At 38.1% G+C, this 23,140-nt stretch overlaps 1 protein-coding gene across 5 annotated transcripts in view; it reads left to right on the top strand.

Annotated features, from left to right (window-relative positions):
- Positions 1 to 23,140, top strand: part of LOC132097385 (cytosolic acyl coenzyme A thioester hydrolase-like) — a 74,045-nt gene that overhangs the window by 19,455 nt on the left and 31,450 nt on the right. For 2 of the 5 annotated variants that reach the window (XM_059503051.1, XM_059503053.1), the window contains exons 4-7: positions 8,882 to 8,973; positions 9,684 to 9,815; positions 10,439 to 10,523; positions 11,566 to 11,592. In XM_059503051.1, the coding sequence (XP_059359034.1) occupies positions 8,882 to 8,973; positions 9,684 to 9,815; positions 10,439 to 10,523; positions 11,566 to 11,592 (336 nt within the window). Of the gene's footprint in view, positions 1 to 8,881; positions 8,974 to 9,683; positions 9,816 to 10,436; positions 10,524 to 11,565; positions 11,593 to 23,140 lie in introns of all 5 variants that reach the window. The other 3 variants (XM_059503052.1, XM_059503055.1, XM_059503054.1) reach the window with 3 other exon arrangements.

The raw sequence follows: 23,140 nt of genomic DNA, 5'->3' as shown, positions 1-23,140 counted from the left end.
ATTTTATCCAACATACAACAAAAACAGCAATATTATGAAATATTTAATAATTTGAAATAATATTTTTATTTTTGAATATATGATATTATTTTTTTTTAAAGAAAAAATAAATTAATACTTTAATTCAGAAATAATGCATTACATTCATCAAAGGTAAGAGTAAAGACTTTAAAATGTTATAAAGGATTTATATTTCATAAAATGAATGTTCTATTCATCAAAGAATCCTGAAAATAATAATAATAATGATAATAATAATAATAATAATAATGCACACAAGTTTTTTCAACATTGACAATAATCAGAAATGCTTCTTGAGCAGCAAATCTCTGAAGGATCATGTGACACTGAAGACTGGAGTAATGATGATGAAAATTCAGCTTTGAAATTACAGCAATGAATTACATTTTATGATATATTCAAACAGAAAACATTCTGTTATTTTGTACCATAAAAATATTTATCAATATTGTTGTTTTTTGGTGTATTTTGGATACTTCTTTTAAAAACCTTAAAAAAAGTTACTGTTATATTATATTATATTATATTATATTATATTATATATTTCCTGCTCTGTCATACACTAGACCTAGATTTTTTCCTCTACTAAGTAGTTGAAACTCATGAGGTGAAAATTTTAAAATCCTTTTACAATTAAAGTTTTAGATTCTATATTGTATATTAGATTTTCAGGTTCTATCTACTTCAGAGCATTTCTGAGTATAAAGCTGTTGAATGGCTGATAGTATGTCTACATTTTACTGTGAGACAATATTATACAAATTTGAAAATGATATACAGTATATTATATCTCTGTGTCCAGTGAGGAGCTATTCTTATTTTTATTATTTTTTATTTATTTTTTTGCCCATGGGTCTTTGCTAGTGGAAAACATTTAAATATCCTGCTGTGTAGAACCATTAGACAAGCTGCTGTGGAAACCAATTAGAGAAGCCATTCTCTCGCCATGGTAGCGGCAGAATCCCTGCATGGTTGTCATAGCAACCGGCTTGTCTGGATGACTTCAACAGAGTGTAAAATGCAAATGCTTTTCCCAAACGCAGTCTGTCAGAATTAATCCTCCTCTTTCTGCTGAATTGGTACAGTTCAGTCTTAAATGATTTGTTTTGTGTTCGTAAAATGTAGGAGAATCAGCTCTCATTTATCGGGCATATTAATCTCTGTATTGCAGCCTTGTTACAAATGTCAAAATTGGGTATCAAAATAGGCAGTGTCTGCGGCACCATAATAGTAACTCTCGAAGATTATACGGTGTATTGTAGTGTAGGCATTAAGAAGAATTCAACACTATTACTATCATTTGGAAAATGTTATGCTTGTTGAACATCAGGATTCACTGTGTTTAAAGGAGACATATTATGTCCTTTTTTACAATATGTATGTAAAGTATCAGGTGTCCCCAGAATGTGTCTGTGAAATGTTAGCTCAAAATACCCCACAGATCATTTATTATATAATTTTGAAAATGCCTATTTTGGAAGCAGAAACACACTGTTTTCGTGCATGTCTCTTTAAATTCAAATGAGCTGCTGCTCCCCGTCCCTTTTCTAGAATAGGGTTGTGCCTTTACAGCTCATCCGTCAGATACTCTGGTAAAAAACATCTGTTTGGTTTTAATTATCATGTCTATCGCGCTTAAACCATATTAGTTTAAACTTCTAATAAAGGATTTTATGGCGGAAATGGCGGCGCGTCCACATGCTGCGGCTTCTCTCTGTTCAGACAGATGGTGTTTTCGTGTTTTTTGTCTCCTGAGTCGCAGTGTTTTTGTACGTCGTCATCGCATTCTCCATGTCTTTAAGCATGCATACAGTCGTGAGTTTCTGCTGGATGTCGGCAGAACCACATTTTTACAGTTAAACTCCGTGCACGTGGAACAGCTGCGGGATCTCGGACTGCTCCAGAGGCCTACACCATCACCGACTCCCACTACTGCATCTCGCCCAAAGTGGAGGCGCCATAAGCAGCGTCAGAGGAAGCAGAAGAGGGGTAAGCGTGGAGGTATCCGGGCTAGGCTAACGGCTAACCCACACAAGCCATCTATCCTCACCATCGTACTGGCTAATGTACGCTCTTTGGACAATAAACTGGACTACATCCGATTACTACGTTCAACTCAGAGGACTGTAAGAGACTGTTGTGTTTCTGTGTTCACGGAAACATGGCTCAGCAACAGCGTTCCAGACTGCGCTAATCAGCTCGACCAGCTTGACGTGCTATCGAGTGGACAGAGCTCTCGTCGTGGGAGGAAAAACCCGCGGCGGCAGGCTTTGTGTTTACATCAATGACACGTGGTGCCGCGATGCTGTTGTGATCTGCAAACACTGCTCACCCCTGGTGGAGTATATGATTATTAAGTGTCGGACGTTCTATCTTACGAGGGAATATACTGCCATACTGCTCGTTTCAGTTTACATTCCCCCGAACATCAACTGCAACAGGAACAATGCACTAAATGAACTGTACCAGCACATCAGTGAGCAGCAGACAGCACACCCTGATGCTTTTCTCATCATAGCTGGGGATTTCAATCATTTTGACTTAAAGAGTGTCTTTCCAAAAATACACCAACACATACACTTTCCAACATGAGGAAAAACATTTTAGACTTTGTTTACACCACACAGAGAGGAGCTTACAAAGAGATGTGGTGGGCCTGAGAACAGCCAGGGCCAACCTGTCTCGCGGCATCAGAGAGGCTAAGAGACAGTACTCCAGGAGGATAGCCCATCAATTCAGTGACAGCAGAGACACTCTGAGCCTGTGGCAGGGGATACAGACCATTACAGACTACAAGCCCCCACCACGGACCTGTGACAGCAACATCTCTCTGCTGAACGAGCTCAACACCTTCTTCGCTCGCTTTGAGCTACAAAACAGCACCACTGCACAGAAGACTCCACCTCCTCCCAGCAACCGATGATGACGCTGACCCCAGACAGCATGAGGAGATCCTTCAGCAGGATCAATGCACGCAAAGCTCCGGGTCCTGAAAACATCCCTGGGCATGTACTGAATGACTGTGCAGCAGAACTCACTGATGTCTTCACAGACATTTTCAACATCTCACTTAGTCAGGCTGTTGTTCCCACATGTTTCAAAACTTCCACCATCATTCCAGTCCTGAAGAAGCCATCTCCATCCTGCTTCAATGACTACCGTCCTGTTGCACTTACTCCCATCCTCATGAAGTGCTTTGAACGGCTAGTCATGCACCACATCAAGTCTGCCCTCCCCCCCTCCCTGGTCCCCTTCCAGTTTGCATTACGGTCCTAACCGGTCGACCGATGATGCTATCGCCAGTGACGTCCACTCAGCACTCACACATCTGGACAAAAAGGACTCAAATGTCAGAATGCTGTTCATAAACTTCAGTTCAGCATTCAACACAATCATCCCTCAACAGCTCATTTACAAACTGATCCAGCTGGGGCTCAACACTTCGCCGTGCAACTGGCTGTTGGACTTTCTGACTGGAAGACCTCAGGCAGTAAGGGTCAGCAGCAACACATCCAGCACCATCACACTGAACACCGGGGCCCCCCAAGGATGTGTGCTGAGCCCCCTCCTCCTCACTCTGCTGACCCACGACTGCACTCTGTCACACAGCTCCAACCTCTTCATTAAGTTTGCAGATGACACAACTGTGGTGGGTCTCATTAGCAACAAAGATGAGACAAACTACAGGAGCGAGGTGAGCCGCCTGGCTGGGTGGTGCAGTGACAACAATCTCTCTCTGAACGTGGAGAAGATGAAGGAGATTGTTGTTGACTTCAGGAGAGCACACACTCAGCACATTCCTCTGACCATCAACGGTGCGACTGTGGAGCGAGTGAACAGCACCAAGTTCCTGGGTGTGCACATTACAGAGGATCTCTCCTGGACAGACAACACTGCAGCACTGGCCAAGAAATCACAACAGCATCTCTACTTCCTCCACAAACTGAGGAGAGCCAGAGCCCCGCCCCCCATCATGTACACCTTCTACAGAGGCACCATCGAGAGCAATGAGAAGATCAATAGCCACGTTTCCACTGTTGAGCTTAAACAGGGCGTGCTAGTGCATGCCAGGGCCAGCATATGTCATCAAAATATGTAATAATGATTTTTGTTAGGGAGCTTTTATAAAAATAGAGAGTCTGCGCTGCGCATCATTTCAGAAAGCTAACAGCTATAACACCAGCATTAAAACTTTTTTTAAACAAGTTGAGCTCAAAACTCACTTTCAGTCAGCAGCGAGTGTTTGAAATAACGCAATCCGATCCGATGTGGATTATAATCACCATACAAAGCAGAAATATTTTAAGCAATGTAAAAGACTATGCACGCTAAACATTAGCCCTATTAGCCCCGCCCGGCCCGTTTTAAACCCTGGCTCGCACTGGCCCGACAGTGGAAATGCGGCTATCAGTGTCTCTCTCCCCTCCCTCCAGGACATTTACGGAACCCGTCTCACTTACAAAGCCTTTTGCATTGCAGGTGATGCCACTCACCCGTCACATAGCTTTTTCAGTCTGCTGCCATCAGGGAGTAGACTGCAGAGTCTCCTGGCCAGGACCAGCTGACTGAAGAACAGCTTAATCCATCAGGCTGTCAGGAAGCTGAACTTGCTCCCCTTCCCACTAACATACAATGGCATGCATCAGTCACTTTGTGCAGCATTGGTCTGCTCACTACCTCATTCACCATGGAACGTCTTGGTTACGTATGTAACCCTCGTTCCCTGAAGGAGGGTACGGAGATGTTACATATGGGATCTCGCCCGAGAGCCCAATCACCTTCGAGTGGTACAAAACGAGCCAATGGTACACAAGTACCTTGGTCTGCGGGATTTGCATCGCGAGCTCCGCCCTGCAGAGCGGGTATATAAGGAGCAACTTGAGCAACTCGCATTCAAGTCTTCGCTGAGGAGCCGAGCCAGTGACCCGGCCGTTCAGCGGAACAGCATTGTGGCAAGGGGACGTAACGTCTCCGTTCTCTCCTTCAGGGAACGAGGGTTACATACGTAACCAAAACGTTCCCTTTCAGTCGGTCACGTTCGACGTTACGAATGGGGTCCCTTACAAAACGCCACATGGCGACTGAGTCTATTTCCATACAGAGAAAAGAGATCCTCTGCACAGGGGAGAGCTTGCTCTTTTCCCAGTTGACCTGAAGACCCAGTCGGGCAAGGTGTCTGAGCACCAGATCCCTGTGCTCGCACAACCGCTCTTGAGAGTGAGCTAGGATCAGCCAGTCGTCAAGGTAGTTGAGGATACGGACACCTTGTTCCCTGAGAGGAGCCAGAGCTCCCTCCACGACCTTCGTAAAGACGCGGGGAGACACGGTCTGTGTCGAGGAAGAATAGAGACATGAAAGTACGTGTCCTTCAGGTCGATCGCTGCAAACCAATCCATCGGACGAATGCATTCGAAAATGCGCTTGGGCGTTAGCATCTTGAACGGGAGTCTGTGCAGAGCTCGGTTCAAGGCACGCAAGTCCAGGATTGGCCGTAACCCACCTGTCTTCTTGGGTACTATGAAGTAAGGGCTGTAAAAGCCGGACTTCATGTCGGCTGGAGGACCAGCTCTATCGCGCCCTTTGCCAGCAGGGTCGCGACCTCCGCGCGCATGACAGGGGCATCTTTGCCCACCATCGTCGCATGGACACCCCGAAACCTGGGGAGACGCCAGGCGAACTGAATCGCGTAGCCGAGCCTGAGCATCCAGATGAGCCAGCGGGACGGCCTGGGGAGCTCTAGCCAGGCTCCCAGGAACCGAACCAGCATGGTCAAGGGGACTACAGGCATACCCACAGTGGGGCAGCGTGGTGGAGCAGACAGCCCCGGCATGGGAGGCATAGCATCCCTTAGTGGGGTCGGAGTGCGGGCACTCGTCTGACTCCAAGTAGCAAAGAGGGCATGAGAAGGCGAAGCCTTCTTGCACCGGCTTTGCATGGAAACTGGCAAGGGGAGAGGAGAACGAGAGCGGCGAGGAAGCACGTCGCCAACTGTCGTTCATGGCCTCTTGGGACCCGGAGGTAGAGGAAACAGCTCTTTTAGTGAAGGTTTGGGTACCACCGGCCGCAGGGCCAGTGGCGGAACAAAAAGAAAATGAGAACAAAGGATTCTCCCCCAGCCCTCCTCCGGGGGAAGGAGTGGTCTTGCTACCATCTCTTGATGAGCTGACATCTCCAACTCCGGTCGCCCGTCTCAGGAACACCGCTTGGCCTGGCGTTTGGCAGGCTTAGGGGAAGAGACGGGTTGCACCGCCCTTCTGTGGGAATCTCCTTGCTGCGGCCGGGGTGAAGGCTGCTGCTGTGGCCGAGCGGGAGTGGAGGAGGCCACAGGGGGCCCCTCGGCGACGAGCAGGCTGAGGCGGCTGCGACGGCGGCGGGGTGGAGGCAGCAGTGGGCCGCCAGGGCAGGATGTGTCTGATGGCCTCAGACTGCTTCTGGGTGGCAGAGAACTGCTGGGCAAAGCTCTCTACCACGTTGCCGAAGAGGCCATCCTGGGAGACCGTGGAGTTGAGGAGCTGAGCCCGATCAGACTCCCTCATGTCTGCCAGGTTCAGCCATAGGTGGTGCTCCTGGACAACCAAAGTGGACATCACCTGACCCAAGGAGCGCACAGTGACCTTCGTCGCCCGGAGAGCGAGGTCGGTAGCAGTGCACGCCTCTTGCAAAACCCCTTTATGTTATATATATGTGTGGTAGCAGTATAATATACAGTAAATAAATCAATAAATCCTCTGCTGTCTCCTCTGAGGCTGGGACTAATTAGTATTTTCAATGCAGCCAAAGACAGAACAGTTTGCATGCTTTGCTCAAACGTTTGCCATGGCATTAGAATTTGCACACTGTTATCTCTTGCAAAAACACAGTGGCAGCACTGCGGGTGGAAACGAGAATACATTTTGTGTGCAAAGAAAACAATAATGACTTTATTCAACAATTCTTCTGCCTAGGGCGCTATTATGAAGAATATCACGATGCAAGGGTGCATGTTTCTCTGCACGTAAACAACACATGCATCGTGATATTCTCTATAATGGCATCCTAGGGTGACGTGAAGGAGAAGAATTGTTGAATTGTTGAACAACTGATGTCACATGGACTGTTTTACCAAAGTCCTTACTACGTTTCTGGCCCGGCCAACATTTCAGTTGCATTGCTGTCTATGTAGGGTCAGAAAGCTCTTGGATTTCATCAAAAATATCTTAATTTGTGTCTTATGGGTTTTGAACGACATGAGGGTGAGTAATTAATGACAGAATTTTCATTTTTTGGTAAACGATTCATTTAAGGGGCAGTAATAGTACAATAATATCCCCTTACCACATCACGGGGGAGCAAAATCTGAGTGGCTAATTTTTTTCCAAAGCTTGCAGAGAAAGGCTTACCAAAAATGTACTGGGTTGTTCTTTTTCAAATTTTCTGGGTTGGTAGATGCAATGTAGCAATGTAGACCTGATTATAGCACTTAAACATGGAAAAAGTCTGATTTCTTATGATATATAACCTTTAAAATTAATAAATGAATTTATTATTATTATTATTATTATTATTATAAATAAATAAAACACAATATATAAATAATGGGATAAAATAGCCAATTATCACTATTTACTATTAATTACAACGTTTGGCTCACTAAACTCCTACTTTGCTGCTTATTAATAGCTTGTAAGGTAGTTAAGTTAAGTTTACATATTGGTAGCACTAAATGATCTAAAATGGTCATGCAGAATAAGACATTAATATGTGCTTTATAAGAACTAGGCAATATGCTAGTGATATGCACGCTAATAAGCACCTAGTTCATAGTGAGAATTGGTCCTTAAAATAGAGTCTTACCAAATATTTTAACATTCTATGTGTGTGCAGTCGCTATGAAATTATTTAAAATTTATCATCTAGTTCATGATTGGAGAAGTCAAGTGGTCAAGATGAGTAGGAGCCTCTTCTTCCAGCTCTTCTACTTTATGTAAAATGCCACCATAAATCTATCATAATACACAGAGAACATTTTGTTCTCCTGTAATTTAAATTGCTATTATCTTTCAAGTGTATGAGGATTATTTGAGGGAAATGAAATCTTCACGTCTTGCTAGAAATTAGATTTTGGAACGCAGGATTTCCTTATTTGGTGTGTCATTATCACACTCATTGATAGTTTCATTAATTCAAGCTTTGCCATTCTCTTGTGATGCCCTTAATTGTGTACTTATCCGCTCAAACACATGTTTTTTCTCTCTGAAATGTCTCTTGTGTCTAATAAACACAGCCTACCCAAAATAGCCTCACTTGCTCTTCAGAGAGCAAACCATCTTCACTATGAGATGCGATGAGAAGTCTCCATGACAACACCAGAAACTAAGCGGCAACGCATTTCTCGCCTAAGAGTTCGTCAGAAGACATGGTCTTTTCCCATGATTGGAAATATTGAACAAATTAATTAATTAGTCAATACAACTCATGTGTAATGGCACCTGAGATATGAAGATCGATAAGATCTAGTGTTATTATCATTATAACCTTTTATTACTGAAGTCTTGTTCTAGTAGATGCGTGATAACACATAAATGTGGACATGAACTGGGTCTCAAAAATGTAAAGTGTTAGTCCAGGTATACAAGCCTGGGTTTTTTCAGTAAGTTTTTGTGGCTGTATATTTTCTTATGACCCTTTTGAAAAATTCTCAGCTGCTCCTGTGCTTTTTGAGTACCTCGGATGTAACACACGTTACAATTACTCAGGCAGTTACTGTAGCTTTTTATGTACTTTTTTAACCTTTAATTACTCTTTATGTATTAAATGCACTGCATTTGAAGAGATTCAAATTCTTTCTGATTATGCTGATATTAGTTATGCATTTTTGTAGGTGGCAAAAAATTGACCAACAAGGCAACACTGTGGTATGTCCCACTGTCCCTTCAAAATGTGGACAAAATCATTGAAGTTCCTCCTATTGAGGTAAGAGTCTGTACGTCAATGAACACATTGTCTTTTCTCTAAAGACTGACATTTGAACATGCTATTTGTATCAGTTCAATTTTCAATATCTATTTGTTTCTTATTACTGTCACTATATTTCAACTCCCCAATGATTTTTCAAGGTGCATAATGCACCTTAGCTTCATTTCCATTACTTACATTTTATCAGAACCTCTTTTTAGACAAGTACTTTGGTAGTTTACTTCAAAAAGTACAATCAGACATTCAAATGTGGTCTTAACTTAAGTGACATGTACTGTGTGTGATTTTTCAAATGTCAAGACATGTCCCAATTTGTGTTTACTTTTCTATTCTATTCTAGACTATTCTATGCTGTTTTGTAGTAGTATGATTAGTGTGTATTAGAAAATTCCAAAAAGAAAAAATGCATTTTAAATACCCAGATGATGCACTTAAATGTTGGAGACTTCATGCAATCAGCTGTTGCAGCTTAAATTATGCACGGAGGGGAGGGGCTATTAGAGTGTGATGAAGAATGACAAAATAACTAATTTATAATTCATATACTACACGATTGAGTACATTGTGCCTTAGTACATAGTGCATAGTGCGTCATTTGGGACACAGCTTGTGTATTGCCAAATAATTTTGCTAAGATTTTCCAACATTTCTCAATATAGTTGCCTTTTGTCTTTTTAAAATCCAGAGTGTGTTTTTGTTCATTCCAGTATTCCAGCCCAGAACAAGAGGAAGCAGGTAAAAAGAGATACGAGGCTCAGAAATTAGAGCGAACAGAGACCAAAGAGAGGAATGGAGAGATCATCATGTCTGTCTCTCTTCCAGGTAACATTTTCACCTTTGTGTCCACATGTTTATCTATATATAGCAGATGTAAAACACCTTGCAAAAAGTGGATTCATGGCAATACCATGGTGGAGTAATGGTATCAGATGGTAATACAGCGGTTCTTTGAAACTATAGTGCTGAATGATTAACATACACATTTACCATTGTCTTTAAATGTAATGAGAAGTAAAATGTACTAAAAATTATTTACTGTAAAGTATACCATAGTCTTTGTCCAAAAACATAGTATTTTCATAGTACATGTCCAGGAAACATCATAGTTCCTTGGCCATTTGTAATATTTTTGTTAGGACATTTTATCTTTCATCAGTAAGAGTTTTATGAACAGAGTCTCACCTTGATTTTATTTTATGTTATTTTGCTCTGATGCTGCACAGACAGACAAACAAAAGGTATGTATATATATATATATATATATATATTTTTTTTTTCTCTCTGAAGAACTATGGAGTTTATTGCCAAATAATGGAACATGAAGAATAAATTGTCTTTTGTGTGTAGCATCAGGAAAATATTTATGTATTTACTGCTCAGATAACAAGTTTTGATTTTGTTTTATTTTATTTGCAGATCTTAAGTTTTTATTATGTTTTTTTCTCTCTTTTCTTTCTCAGAGCCCTACACTGTTGCATTTAGTCAGTCGAGTCTGATCCACCTCGTCGGCCCATCTGACTGCACTCTGCATGGCTTTGTACATGGAGGTAATACTTTTGAACTTTTTATGATTATTACATTAGATTAATACTATTCAAATAGACTGATTCACATTTAGCTCACTTTCATCATAAATTAGCTGTTTTTTCACACATTTGACAATGTTATCATTGCCTGAAGCACACCAACCAATCTTTGACATCAAACCAGTATTGAACATATGGTTACACCCTGCTTTAACAAAGAGGTTAAAAGTTATCTGCTTCGCCCAAAATTATTGGGTTAAAAATACTTTTGGTATATCAGCTGTCTGTTTGATTGTAAGATTGAAATTGTATTTTCTTAGGAACCCCTGTTTTATTTACAACTTCATTAAATCCTTTTTTACAATGCAAAGACGGAGTGAGAGGAATGATTCATGATTAATTCACTATTCAACTGTGTACTTGTCTGAGTCAGGTAACAAGATTAGTTCAACTCCTGAGTCATCTCACTCATGAACATAAGAAAATCACACATGTGTGGTCACAAAACAATGAACTCACTCTCCGAGAGAGCTTCTTAATGCTGAGTCATATAAAAGAGTTGGTAAAAAAGCACAAAACGTTCATGAAGATCCATCACTAATGCTCAGTCAGACTGTTCTCATTCATACACAGTGAAAATGTATCTACTGTAAAAGTATTCTTAGCCACTAACTTAATCACTAGTGAGTGAAAGCAGTTTATTAGCTAATGGCTTATGGACAGACATTATTTAGTTGCCTTGCGCAGAATTTAGTTGCATTAACTTGCAATGTAGATGGTTGGCTGGAACTACCACAGCACCATTTATACATGCATGACGAGTAGTCGACTCACTGACCTGAATGAATTACATAAACACAAGAACATCAGAAGCACAGTCCGTGTAGAAACCGAAACAGGGAATGTTTGACACATACAGAAAACAAAATGAGTAGTGGTGCATCAGTAATGTGAGATAGGGGAATGACAAATGGAAGGACCCTGACGTCTGTAAAAGAGAGAAACATTTCATATCTTGTCAGTTATTAATATAATCACTTGCATGAATTTTGTTTTTCCGTAGAGCTGCATTCAAGCCAAAGCATGTCTGGTGAGCACTCAAAATCATTTTACATATCCATTTGACGTTTACACAATAATAGAAAACATTTACACTATTTACAAGCAACTGATACCACTGCATCTTTATAGTAACAGAATTTATTTGTACAAAGTCGCATACAATATGATTTTATCTAATGCAGCAAAATTCATATTGAGTGCCTTTAACCAAACTGAGTGCTCACAAGAAAAAACTACATCACTCACAGATCAAGTTCAAGTTTATTTGATTCAGATGTGATTGAAAGTAATTGGTTGTAGTGTTTACTTTGTCATTAGTCTGTTTCTGCCAGTTTGACTTATTGAGGTTGATTTGTGGACTGACTGTGAGCAGAAAGGCATTATTGCATTGTCAGGATGAGCAGCCAGTTTTAATGCTACAAAGGCTATTGACTGTTGCCTGTATCTAGCAGTTCCCCCTCAAATTCATGCTTGAAGAGTTTAATGAGTACACAATGATCTCCAGGGAGGCAAAAGGGACACTTTCTTCCTCTGAAACTTAATTCACTGGTATAGCTTGTAGTACAGTGTTATTTTAGCTGTGCATTACTATTTTTCCCATATTTCATAATACTTGTTTTATTTTATCACTGTTTGATTTTCTCATCTAACTGACTCTCTTGCATCCTTGGAGAAAACACCTTTGCTAGTGACATGAACATCATACGGTCTTGGAGGTTGACCAGTATAAAACTACCCATCACACCCTAGCATCTGCACAGCAATGCACCAGCAACCACTCGAGAACACTTTATAATAGCAACTGTACAACAGCCATCTACAACTCCTTTTTTATTGAATTGATGCCAAAAACACAAAGGGCTGTATCCATCATATATGCCCTTTGATCGACTTCAAAGCGAAGTTTTTTTGTTTTAAGTTTTCATGCAAAAAGTCATGAAAATACTTTCTTTAAAGAAACGTGTGCACGGAATCATAATGTAAAATAAATATAAATTCCAGTTCATTCAAGTTCATTTATTGATCACTCACCACTATGACATTAATCCACCAAACAATTTCTCTATAGCACTTTATATAATTCACATTCTTTCAAAGCTGCTTCAATAAGTAGGAAAATAACAGGTGCAGACTTCTTAAAATATGTGACAGTCAAATTATGCTTAAAAAAACAGACATGTCATTACTCAGCTCAAGTCAGTTCAGAGTTGATTTAGTTGAGTTTAGTATATATTTAAAGTTCAAGCTCAATTTAGCTATAAGCAAATCTACAGAAGGCAAAGTTGTATGTAATGTTCTAACTGTATGCAGGAACAATAACAAGTTCATAGCAGGACCAATAGAGAGGACAAAAAATGGTTTGAATAAAGCAATTATCTGCAAAAATATGAGCACAAATGGTTTCTCCAGTGAAAAAAAAAAGTTTAATCTGAATCAGGAGAAAAAAATGCACAGATCAAGCTCCGTTTACAACATTTTTAGCAAATTATAATTTTTGGGTGAACTATTTATTTTGGCCAGATTTTTAAAAGATGGCATTAACTACAACAGGAGCTTAAAACAATGAGAAGTAGCTATTTGGTTGTTGTTATTTTAGTTGCACTTTATTTTACAGTACATTTACTTTCATGTACTTATAGTGTACTTACAGTGTATTTATCTTAGAAAGTTTTGGTTATACAAGGTAACTACATGGGGTAGGGTTAGGTTTAGGGATAGGTTCAGGGTTAGTACCTAGTTTTTACATAGTTATTGTAATTACTATAATAAGTAGGCTACATAGTATGTACATGAGGAACAGGACTGTAAAATAAAATGCTTTTATTTTCTTACAGCTAATAATATATGAACAAGACATAAATTGTTTCAGAAGTGATGCAAGAAAGTTAAATTACATTATGGTTTTTTTTCTTCTTGATTCACCAGTGCATGTTCTAAGTAATGTGCACTGGTGAATCAGACACAATAGGGTTGTAAATGAAATAGAAAAAAATGTTAATTGATTTGATGTTGACGTCAAAGGGAAAAAAATGTAGATCTATTTAGAGCACTCATTTGGGGAGAAACACTGATTTGAAGGGTCCAGTTTTAATGTCATACAATGTCTGCTCAAAATACGATATCTTTATCTAACATTTTCAGAAGATTTCTTTGAACGTTTGGTATAGTGAGCTGTGAAACAGAGTTTTCTCTTAGATTAGACACTCTTCTTCCTCTTCCGTACTAGGCTTGCAGCATCTCTAACCTCCTCAAAGTGGCTGTGTGTGTGTGTGCAAGTTTGTACACCAGTAGAAACATCAGGGATAATGAATGGCTCAACTACACAAACTTATTATTCTGCTAACAAGGAATGTTCAAGATAGAAAACAGTAAAAAGCTGGATGCATCAACAACAAATGTTTGTTTTTATAGTCTCATCTTTATAAACTCATCTTTCCCCTACTGTTTCTGGCTAATGATGTTCTTGAGGATGGAATAATGGAGACTGAAATTGATCTAATTCATTTGCCCTTGCTGAATACAGAAGATTGGTTCAAGACAAATTGAGCCATACTGAGGTAATTCTGTTAATGGTTAGTTGAAAAAGACAGGCAGTTTAATTTTTACGTAAGATGATAAAGTGAGATAATAAAGTGATTTGAGTCATAAAGTTAGAGTTGAATGAAGGTCAGGGAATAAGTAAGTGAAACCTATTTCAGGGTGTAAATGAGTTTAAATGTTCTTTGTATGTTAACAGCACCGTTAAAATGATGATGATTTAGTGTCGGATGGGCTTTTGCGTCACTCAACAAAGTTAGTCTTCTTAAAGGAGACGCATGCCGTTTTTCAAGTGTTAAAATACTTAAAGGAATACTCCACCCCAAAATTTACATTTTGTCCCTATTTACTCACCCTTATGTTAGTATATGACTTTCTTTCTTCAGATGAACATGGATGAAGATTTATAGAATAACATAATTCATACATATAATGCAAATGATAAGGAACCCCAAAGCTGATGTTTAGAAAAACTAACAAAGCAAACACACAACAGTAATCCATGTGACACCAATTGATAAATCAATGATTTGAGGAAAATGTGGTAACACTTTAGAATAGGGAACACTTATTCACTATTAAATACAACTTTTCCCTCAATAAACTCCTAATTTGCTGCTTATTAATAGTTAGCAAGGTGGTTGTTAAATTTAGGTATAGGATTAGAGATGTAGGATAAGGTCATGTAGAAAAAATGCATTAATATGTACTTAATTAATACTAATAAATTCTAGTAATATGCATGCTAATAAGCAACTAGTTAAGAGACCCTAAAATAAAGTGTTACCAAAAAGGCTAATATTTTAAGCTTTTTAAGCTATAAACCATAAATTTCAAATAATGTTTTTATTATTATTACTTTTTTATTTACTTTGTCCAATGTCTGTTTCACTTCAGGAGGTATGACTGATGAAATGTCTAGTACTAAAACTTCAATCATGAGAATAGAGTGCTATATTAATTACCTTTTTATCATAGAACAAAACCTGTAAACGAGGAAGCATTTAGTACTTCCAGTTTATTTTTACAGTATGAAGAGAAAATATGCTAAAGTGTCATTTTACAAAGCAAAATAAAGGGTACCAAAACAGGCTTCAATTTCTGGTTTTCTTTTCTTTTTTCTTTTTGTGCTTTTATGTAAAACTGCAGTAAAATAAATATAATAAAAGATACCAGTGTTAAATAATAATAAAGGGTATCAAAATATTAGTGCTGTCAATCGATTAAATATTTAACTAATTAATCACATTTTTACATTGAATCTCCAAATTATGTAAAAACAGCATAAAGATGTTATATTTTAAATATGTTTTTGCTTCTTATTAAAAGTTAGTAAGGTAGTTGTTAAGTGTAGGTATTGGGTAGGATTAGCGATGTAGAATATGGTGATGCAGAATATGAGCTTTATAAGCACTATGTTAATAATAGGCATGCTAATAAGCAAATATTTAATAGTGAAAATTGGTCTATAGTGTTACCAAATATTTGTAATGTGTTTACTGAAAAAAAATGTCACAAATCATACAGTTAACACTTTAATTGTGGCAGCCCAAAAAATATTTACAAATATAACACAAGTAACTGATTTTAATATAGTTTATTAGCATATACTCTTGATACATATAGGTCAGAATTTAGTTGGTTTAGGTGCTTTTTTCTTTTCTTTTTTTTAGATTGAAAGACAGTTCAATCAGTCCCATGAGCAGTGCAGTGCAAAATAAAATAACACCCCCCCCCCCCCCCCCCCCCCCCAAGCTCTCTATCACAGCTGTGTCTGTATGCAAGGACGTTTGGCTTACACACACATGCACACACACTCACTCTCTGCCTTCACCGTCTGTTTCCACGTCTGCTTTTCCCCATTGCGCATGATGAAAGCAGACCGAAGCTACTGAATGGATTTCTAAAGGATCAGAGACGGGCTGTTTATCAGAGGGAAGAGGGAGGTCCTTGGGTTTGTGCCTGACCCTTGGCAACCTCTGTTGCTCGACACAAAGCAATATGACAGCTGTGATTTCCCTCTTTGATATGGAACTGTCCTTTCCCCTCCATCTCATTTCCTTCTTAATAGTATTTATCTCATTCATAACTTGTCTGGCATTCAAATTAATCATTTTACTTTGGTTCAAGATGCATTTTTTCCACTTTCCTGTGCTGTTAAAAGAACAGTTCATGTAGAAATGAAAAGTCAATTATCTGATATTCATGTTGCTCCAAACCTGTATGCTGTTATCTTTTTTTTCTAAGGAATATAATAGGGAAGATTTTTAAGAATATTCTATTCTTAGTGACCAGCTGTGAAGCTCTAAAAACATTGGGGGGGGGGGGGGGGGGGGGACGACAACACCCAATTCTCACTATTAACTAGTTACATTTACATTTATTCATTTAGCTGATGCTTTTATCCAAAGCGACTTACAATTGCTACATATGTCAGAGGTCGCACAGCTCTGGAGCAACTAGGGGTTAAGTGTCTTGCTCAGGGACACATTGGTGTTTCACAGTGGATTCAAACCCAGGTCTCTCACACCAAAGGCATGTGTCTTATCCACTGCGCCAACACCACTAATAATGGGCATGCTAGTTGCCATTATTAACATATGGGCTGTTTATTAGTGCTTATAAAGCACATATTCTGCACCATCATATTCTACATCCCTAATCCTATCCAAAACCTAAACTTATAGGCAAGGGGGGGCTTGGGGGGCTTAGCCCCACCTATGACGTTCTGAAGCCCCTCTGAAATGATCTGAAGGACCCACCCCTCCACACCCAGAATATGATTTTAAACACGGGAAGCAATCTAAGCGAATGCGATTGAAACAATTTGCTACAGGAGGCCTTTATGCACCCCCCGGAGCCATGTGAGATACTTTTTAATATGGATGTGAGTGCTTTGGCTACTTTCGGACTGTTGAACAAAAACACCCACCTACTCCCATTCTAATGCTTGGAAAAGCCAGGATAATTTTTAATAAAACTTCTACTGGATTCGTCTGAAAAAAGAAAGTCATGTAAAACTTTAGAATAGGGAACACCTATTCACTATTTACTTAGACTTTGCCCTCAATAAACTCTTTATTTACTGGTTATTAATAGTTAGAAAGGTAGTTGTTAAGTTTAGGTATTGAGAAGGATTAGGGATGTAGGATAAGGTAATGTAGAATAAGGCATTAATATGTGCTTAATACTACTAATAAATGGCTAATTTTCTAGTAATATGCATGCTAATAGTAAAAAAGTGTTACCCTTTAACAACTTATTGACTATTGCGCAAAATTAGGATTTTATTGAAGAAAAAGTTGTAGTTAAGGGTTTGATAATAGTGAGAATTGGACCTTAAAATAACGTGTGACCAAAAAATCATAACACCTAGCTCATACTGTAAGATAGCTTTGTTGGAAGAAAAACTTGAAATTTACTGAAAGTCCTAATTTATGTCATAAAAAAAAAAAAATGCAGATCTAAAAACCAATGCCGAACAATGCCATTTTCAATTAGATTAAAAAAAACAAAAAAAAATTTGACAAAACAAATTTGAATCGAAATTACCACAACATACAGGAATTTGAATTGAAATTTACTGGGATTTACTGAATTATAGTTCAAAGAAATCCAACAGGTATTTTAATTTTGGCAAATGAAGTGTAAATTGTACATTAATCTATAGTCTGTAGGCAGCAAGTCAAAATTCAGAGTTGTCTTGAACTTTTATGTAATTAAAAACCAACAGTAACCATTTATGGTTACAATTTACAATTTACAATTTATGGTTACAATTGGTCACACTTAATTTTAAGGTCCAATTCTTGCTTTTAATAAACCACTAACTGTGACTTTTACCCAGTGTTGGGGTTAACGAATTACAAAGTAACGGATTACAGTAACTATATTACTTTTTTGGGTAACGAAGTAAAGTAACGCATTACACTACTAATATTGGTAACTACACTACTTTACTAGACTATAGGAACGTGCTTTCCCACGTTACACATGCCGTGTTTGCCTGTGTGTAAAGTTCTGGCTAATGATTGATCTTAGCGCTTAAGAGTGTTTTCTACGAGTAATTTTGCGATCATTCGTTATTTGATGTGCGTTTCCCAACATTGCACATAAAGCAATCGCACAGCTGTGCTTCAAGTGCTACGTAGGAGTCGCTCTCCGTTTGTCAAGTGCTGAAATATCATCTTATAGACAGTTTCATGTGGCGCACGCGCCTGGCCCTAAGTTAACTTCCGGTCTGTGTTGTGTATATCGGTCTGGCTGCGGTGCCTTCTACAAACGCAGTTAAAGTTAAGGTGATGAATAGACTGAAGTTGGGCTCAGGTGGTTGTGATGTGGGATGTGTTTCCCATACATTTATTTATTTTTAGAGACTTGCCACGATTTTAAAACTAAACGATTTTCCAAAAGACATTGTTGAATAAACATGAGCACATACTGCACATATAATAATAATTCCTTACATTTATATGTTTAAATATCAAAACGAGACACAGATGTTTTTATATCACTGTATTTCTGAAGGAAGACTTGCATGTTATATGCATGATAAGGCAGCATTTGTGAGCTCAGCGCTGCTTGTTTACAGCTGTTATTGGGGAAACTTCTATTTCTCGCGCTTTAAAGCATCTCCTGCTTAACATTTCTTTCATGTTTTATTTTTAATAGTAAATCCCCTTTGTTTACCAAAAAATAAAGTTTGCTTAATTTTCAATATTTAAAAGAAAATCTAAATGAATGTTTTATGCCTTCATTTGATAACCAGAAAAATGTAAATACACAACATTTCATAAGGCTATTTTAAGAAAAATTGAATAAATGAAGTTGTTTTTATGCATTTAAATAATTACACATGCTAAAAAAAAATCAAACATATGGTGAAGAAAAAATAAAACATTTCATAGGGCCCTAAACATGTAAACACTTTTAATAAATTGCTGTGAAAATGTATGTGTTAAATTAAAATTAATTAGACATGCTTTTTGATTAGTACAATTAAATTTAACCATTAAAAAGGAGTTGAGAAAAAAATAAAACAGTAAAAAATGGAATCCAGAAAAATTCACAAAGAAAACGGAATTTAGAAAAAATCCCTAAAAAATTTAAAAAAGTAAAGTAAAGTAATAAGTAGTGAAGTTACTTTTCAAATGTAGTAACTAGTAAAGTAATCTCATTACAATTTACAGAAGTAACTAGTAACTCATTTTTTGAGTAACTACCCCAACACTGCTTTTACCTCAATACACTTCTAATTTGCTGGTACTTGTTAAAGTATTAGGTAGGATTAGGGATGTAGAATATGGTCATCCAAAATAAGTACTAATAAACAGCCAATGTGTTTATAATAAGCATGCCAATAAGCATCATTCAATTCTAAATAATTTAATTCAATAAAAGTGTTTTTTGTATAGCGCTTTTTACAATACAAATTTACAGGAAATGAAGTTTCTAAAATGCCCCCCGCCCCCCCCCCCCCCCCCCCCCAAAAAAAGCATGGGTTTGGATAAACATAAAGGTGATTAAATGATGACAGATTTTTTACTGTGGGTGGGCTGTTCCTGTAGGACACTTTCTGTGTCATTTATTGCTCAAATAAACAGAAAAGAGTGATGTTGCTTTAAACTAAACTTTTGAATTAAAAGGTAAGACATTGGGATGTTCTTAGGTTCCTGAGAGTGAAATGTGGGGGCTGAGAGAAGATTAAAAAAAATTCAGAGCTCATATGACCTTGCTGTGTGACAGGTTGCTGTCTTGTGTAGGCATTGCATGTGGGATCATGTTTTCTCATCTTTTAAAGGTATGGTAGAATTTGACTCTGTCATCCTACATGGCCACAGTACACAGATCAGAGTCTTAAGCACTTTAAAGTCACATGTTACACTTTTTTTTTGGCTGGGGGGGGGGGGGGGGGGGGGGGGGTTGGGAATTACTGCGCTAACTGATTAAATAAAATGAACATTGTATTTAGTGTATTTATAGACATTATTTTGTTTCACTTCAATTGTAGGATTAGGATTGGAGCTAAACTTTGCAGGACAGTCGATCGCCAGGAGCAGGGTTGGGCACCCCTGTTATAAGGCATATATTCTGTGTGACTATTCTACATCCCTTATCCTACCCAATACCTAAACTTAACTCCTTCCTTACTAGCTATTAATAAGCAGAAAATTAGGAGTTTATTTCTGCCAAAAGTTGTAGTTAATGGTTTGAATTGGAACTTAAAGTGTGACCAAAAGTTGTATCTATGTTTCTATAGTTTATGTCATTTAATGGACCTGATCTAACATGGACTTGAATATTAACATTTTGCTGGGTATTACAGGAGGTATTTAACATCCACAAGTGAATCACTATGACTCACGAAGGATTTAAATGAAGTAAAGCTGTTGATGTAAGCTCCCATGCTAACTAGCAGCTGGAAATACCCACAGAGAACAAATATACAGATATATATATTTTTTTTCCTCTTTTGAGAATGTGCGAAAATATCCCACAACCTACTTCTATGGTAACACTTAAAATTAAAAATTAAAAATTAAATTTATGCATTTAGCAGACGCTTTTATCCAAAGCGACTTACAGTGCATTCATGCTATCAATTTTTACCTATTATGTGTTCACTTCATTGCAAAGCCATTTTAATGCATTCATTTAATTTTTTTTTTTATTTTACCTTTATGATTAAAATAAAAAGAAAGAGTGTGCTATACTTTGATGGAAAGAGAAAGTTGATTTTGCTGTTGGTACAGTTGTTTTTTTAAGTAGACCTAAAATTGTTTGAAATGTAGTGGAGAGAGACAAAAGCAGAGCATCTAGAGTACTAAACTGAAGAGGAATATTTCATCATCTATCATGGTGGCTCTAGGCTCAGCCTGTTCAGAGGAAAACATTTGGGTAATCGTCACAAGAAATCTAATCATTGAAGCACTTGCTAGCAGCAAACACTCCTCTGGGATTGGCTTTTTAACTGCTGTTTTTCCATTGAGCGCCCAGTTCTCCTTCTCAGATCTGGAGCAAACTTACATCATTCTTTGACGGCACAGTTATAGCACCCTTAGGTTTGCTTGCCATTATTTTCATTTGCATACAGGCAAATATTCAGTTTTGCAAGCCTCTTTCTGACCAAAAAGAGTGCAGTCTTGCTGATGTTGAACCATTGTCAAGTTTCTTTCTTTGTTATAAAAGCAAAAAAAAACAACAACAGCAAACTACATAATTATGTATAGTTAGGATATCAAAATAAAAAGACACATTGTCTCTTAAAAAGAAGGAAAAATGTTTTTATTCTGTCAAAATAGACATGCCAACATAATATAGCCAGGCAATATTAACTGAGGTCACGTTATTGCTTATTCATTTATAAAATTGTCAGTTTTCCTGTTCAGTCCATATGCTAGTAATTTAGTAGATTTTAAACCACGGGGCAGATTTACTATCAACTTGTGCAAGCGCAAGCCCTCATTTGTTATTAAAAAAGTACTGTCAGGATGTAATAAAAACATTTTGCTACTCACCTTATTAAATATGCATTTGTTTCCCTTTTGATCTGTAAATTTATGGGAGGAAAGTATTCAAATGAATCATGCAACGTGATTTACTAAGATTTGCACTCGTCAATTCGGTAGAATGCGCTGGTCATTATAGAAATGAGATGTTGTGTCTGTAAGGAGCACATTGTCAGTAAAAAAAATTTTCCCCTCCCATTGGTGCTTTTATGAAATTGTGCTCTAACGCTAATTTGCACTGTTTTGTAAAACTTGCCCAATTTAATTAATAAATGGCAGTGTCCTCTTTATTCATTTAACATACAGTAGATTGTGTTGTGTTGGCACTTACTGTCCAATGTAAAATCTGGATTCTGTTGCGAAACTGGTGGTTCAGAAATTCTGAATTACTCAGTTTCAGTCTGAAGACAGACATTATTATTGACTGTGCCACCAGGCTTAGATTCATTTTTCTATGCAAATCAGCTGATAGAAATCATTCTGACTGACAATTATGGAGGCATATAAATAACTCCTGGAAAAAAGAAAAGCAGGTTTCAAATGTCGCTTCCATAATTCAGCTGTAGTGGTGAAAACTCTCTGCCCATCATGAGAGTGAGTCAGCTTGACTTTCATTTCACCTTACCAAAGGCAGATGGAGACGGATAGAGAGAGCTTTCATGAATTTAAATAACTGTAATGCACAGTCGCACTGTTCTTAATACGGAGTTATCCTTATGACACTTAAAAAATCTAAAGAAATGCTTGTGTTTATTCCTTGATTTTTTTTCTTGTTTTTTGGTTTTCTTGTATTTATTTTTACAAACACTTATGACACAAGTTCATTCTTTGCCCTACAGTTATTATCCTATTCATTTGCTAGCGTTCATGTTCACTCATAAGCCCCATATCATGGTTTTGCACCAAATGTCTCTGTGCACAGCACAGAAAATGCATCTTGATACCAGGCCCTAAGGTGATTTGAGCCAACCTGCATATATTGTGGAGTGAATACTGATAGCTCAGACTGTTATGCCATGGGCTGGCATCCCCAGCAGGCTTTTTAACTAGCTTAGCAAAACCAGGTTCACTACAAAGACCATGCTTGTTCACTAGAAGGTTTTGCTGCTCAAGAGCATATACTGTACGAGTAAAACATCTACACCAGTTTGATCTAGCGAATAATCATGCAATGGACTACACACCTGTTAAAATTGAGCCTTTTTAAGATGAAAATTAATTTTACTTGCATTAATTGTTTACATCTGATAAAAGTTGTAATTTTAATATGGGTGTTGTAGACTTTTTATATCCACCTTAGATTTGTGACAAAAAAACATGAATAGTTTGTAACTCAAGGTAGACAAGGATGACAGTGTTAAACCACACTTGTATGGGGTGTGAATGCTAGCAAAAGGAGACAAAACTCATATCCTTAAGTTCAAAATGGCCCCTTTTATGACACTCGTGCAAAACCTCAGCAGCCATTTCATGCTTCTCCCATATTTTAACACCACTGCACATCCAGAGATGACGCTTTCTCACTAGCTG

This window comes from Carassius carassius, chromosome 21, assembly GCF_963082965.1.
Source record: "Carassius carassius chromosome 21, fCarCar2.1, whole genome shotgun sequence".
Classification (NCBI taxonomy): Eukaryota; Metazoa; Chordata; class Actinopteri; order Cypriniformes; family Cyprinidae; genus Carassius; species Carassius carassius.
The sequence above is the reverse complement of the archived record's forward strand: the minus strand, read 5'-3'. Positions and strand labels throughout refer to the sequence as shown.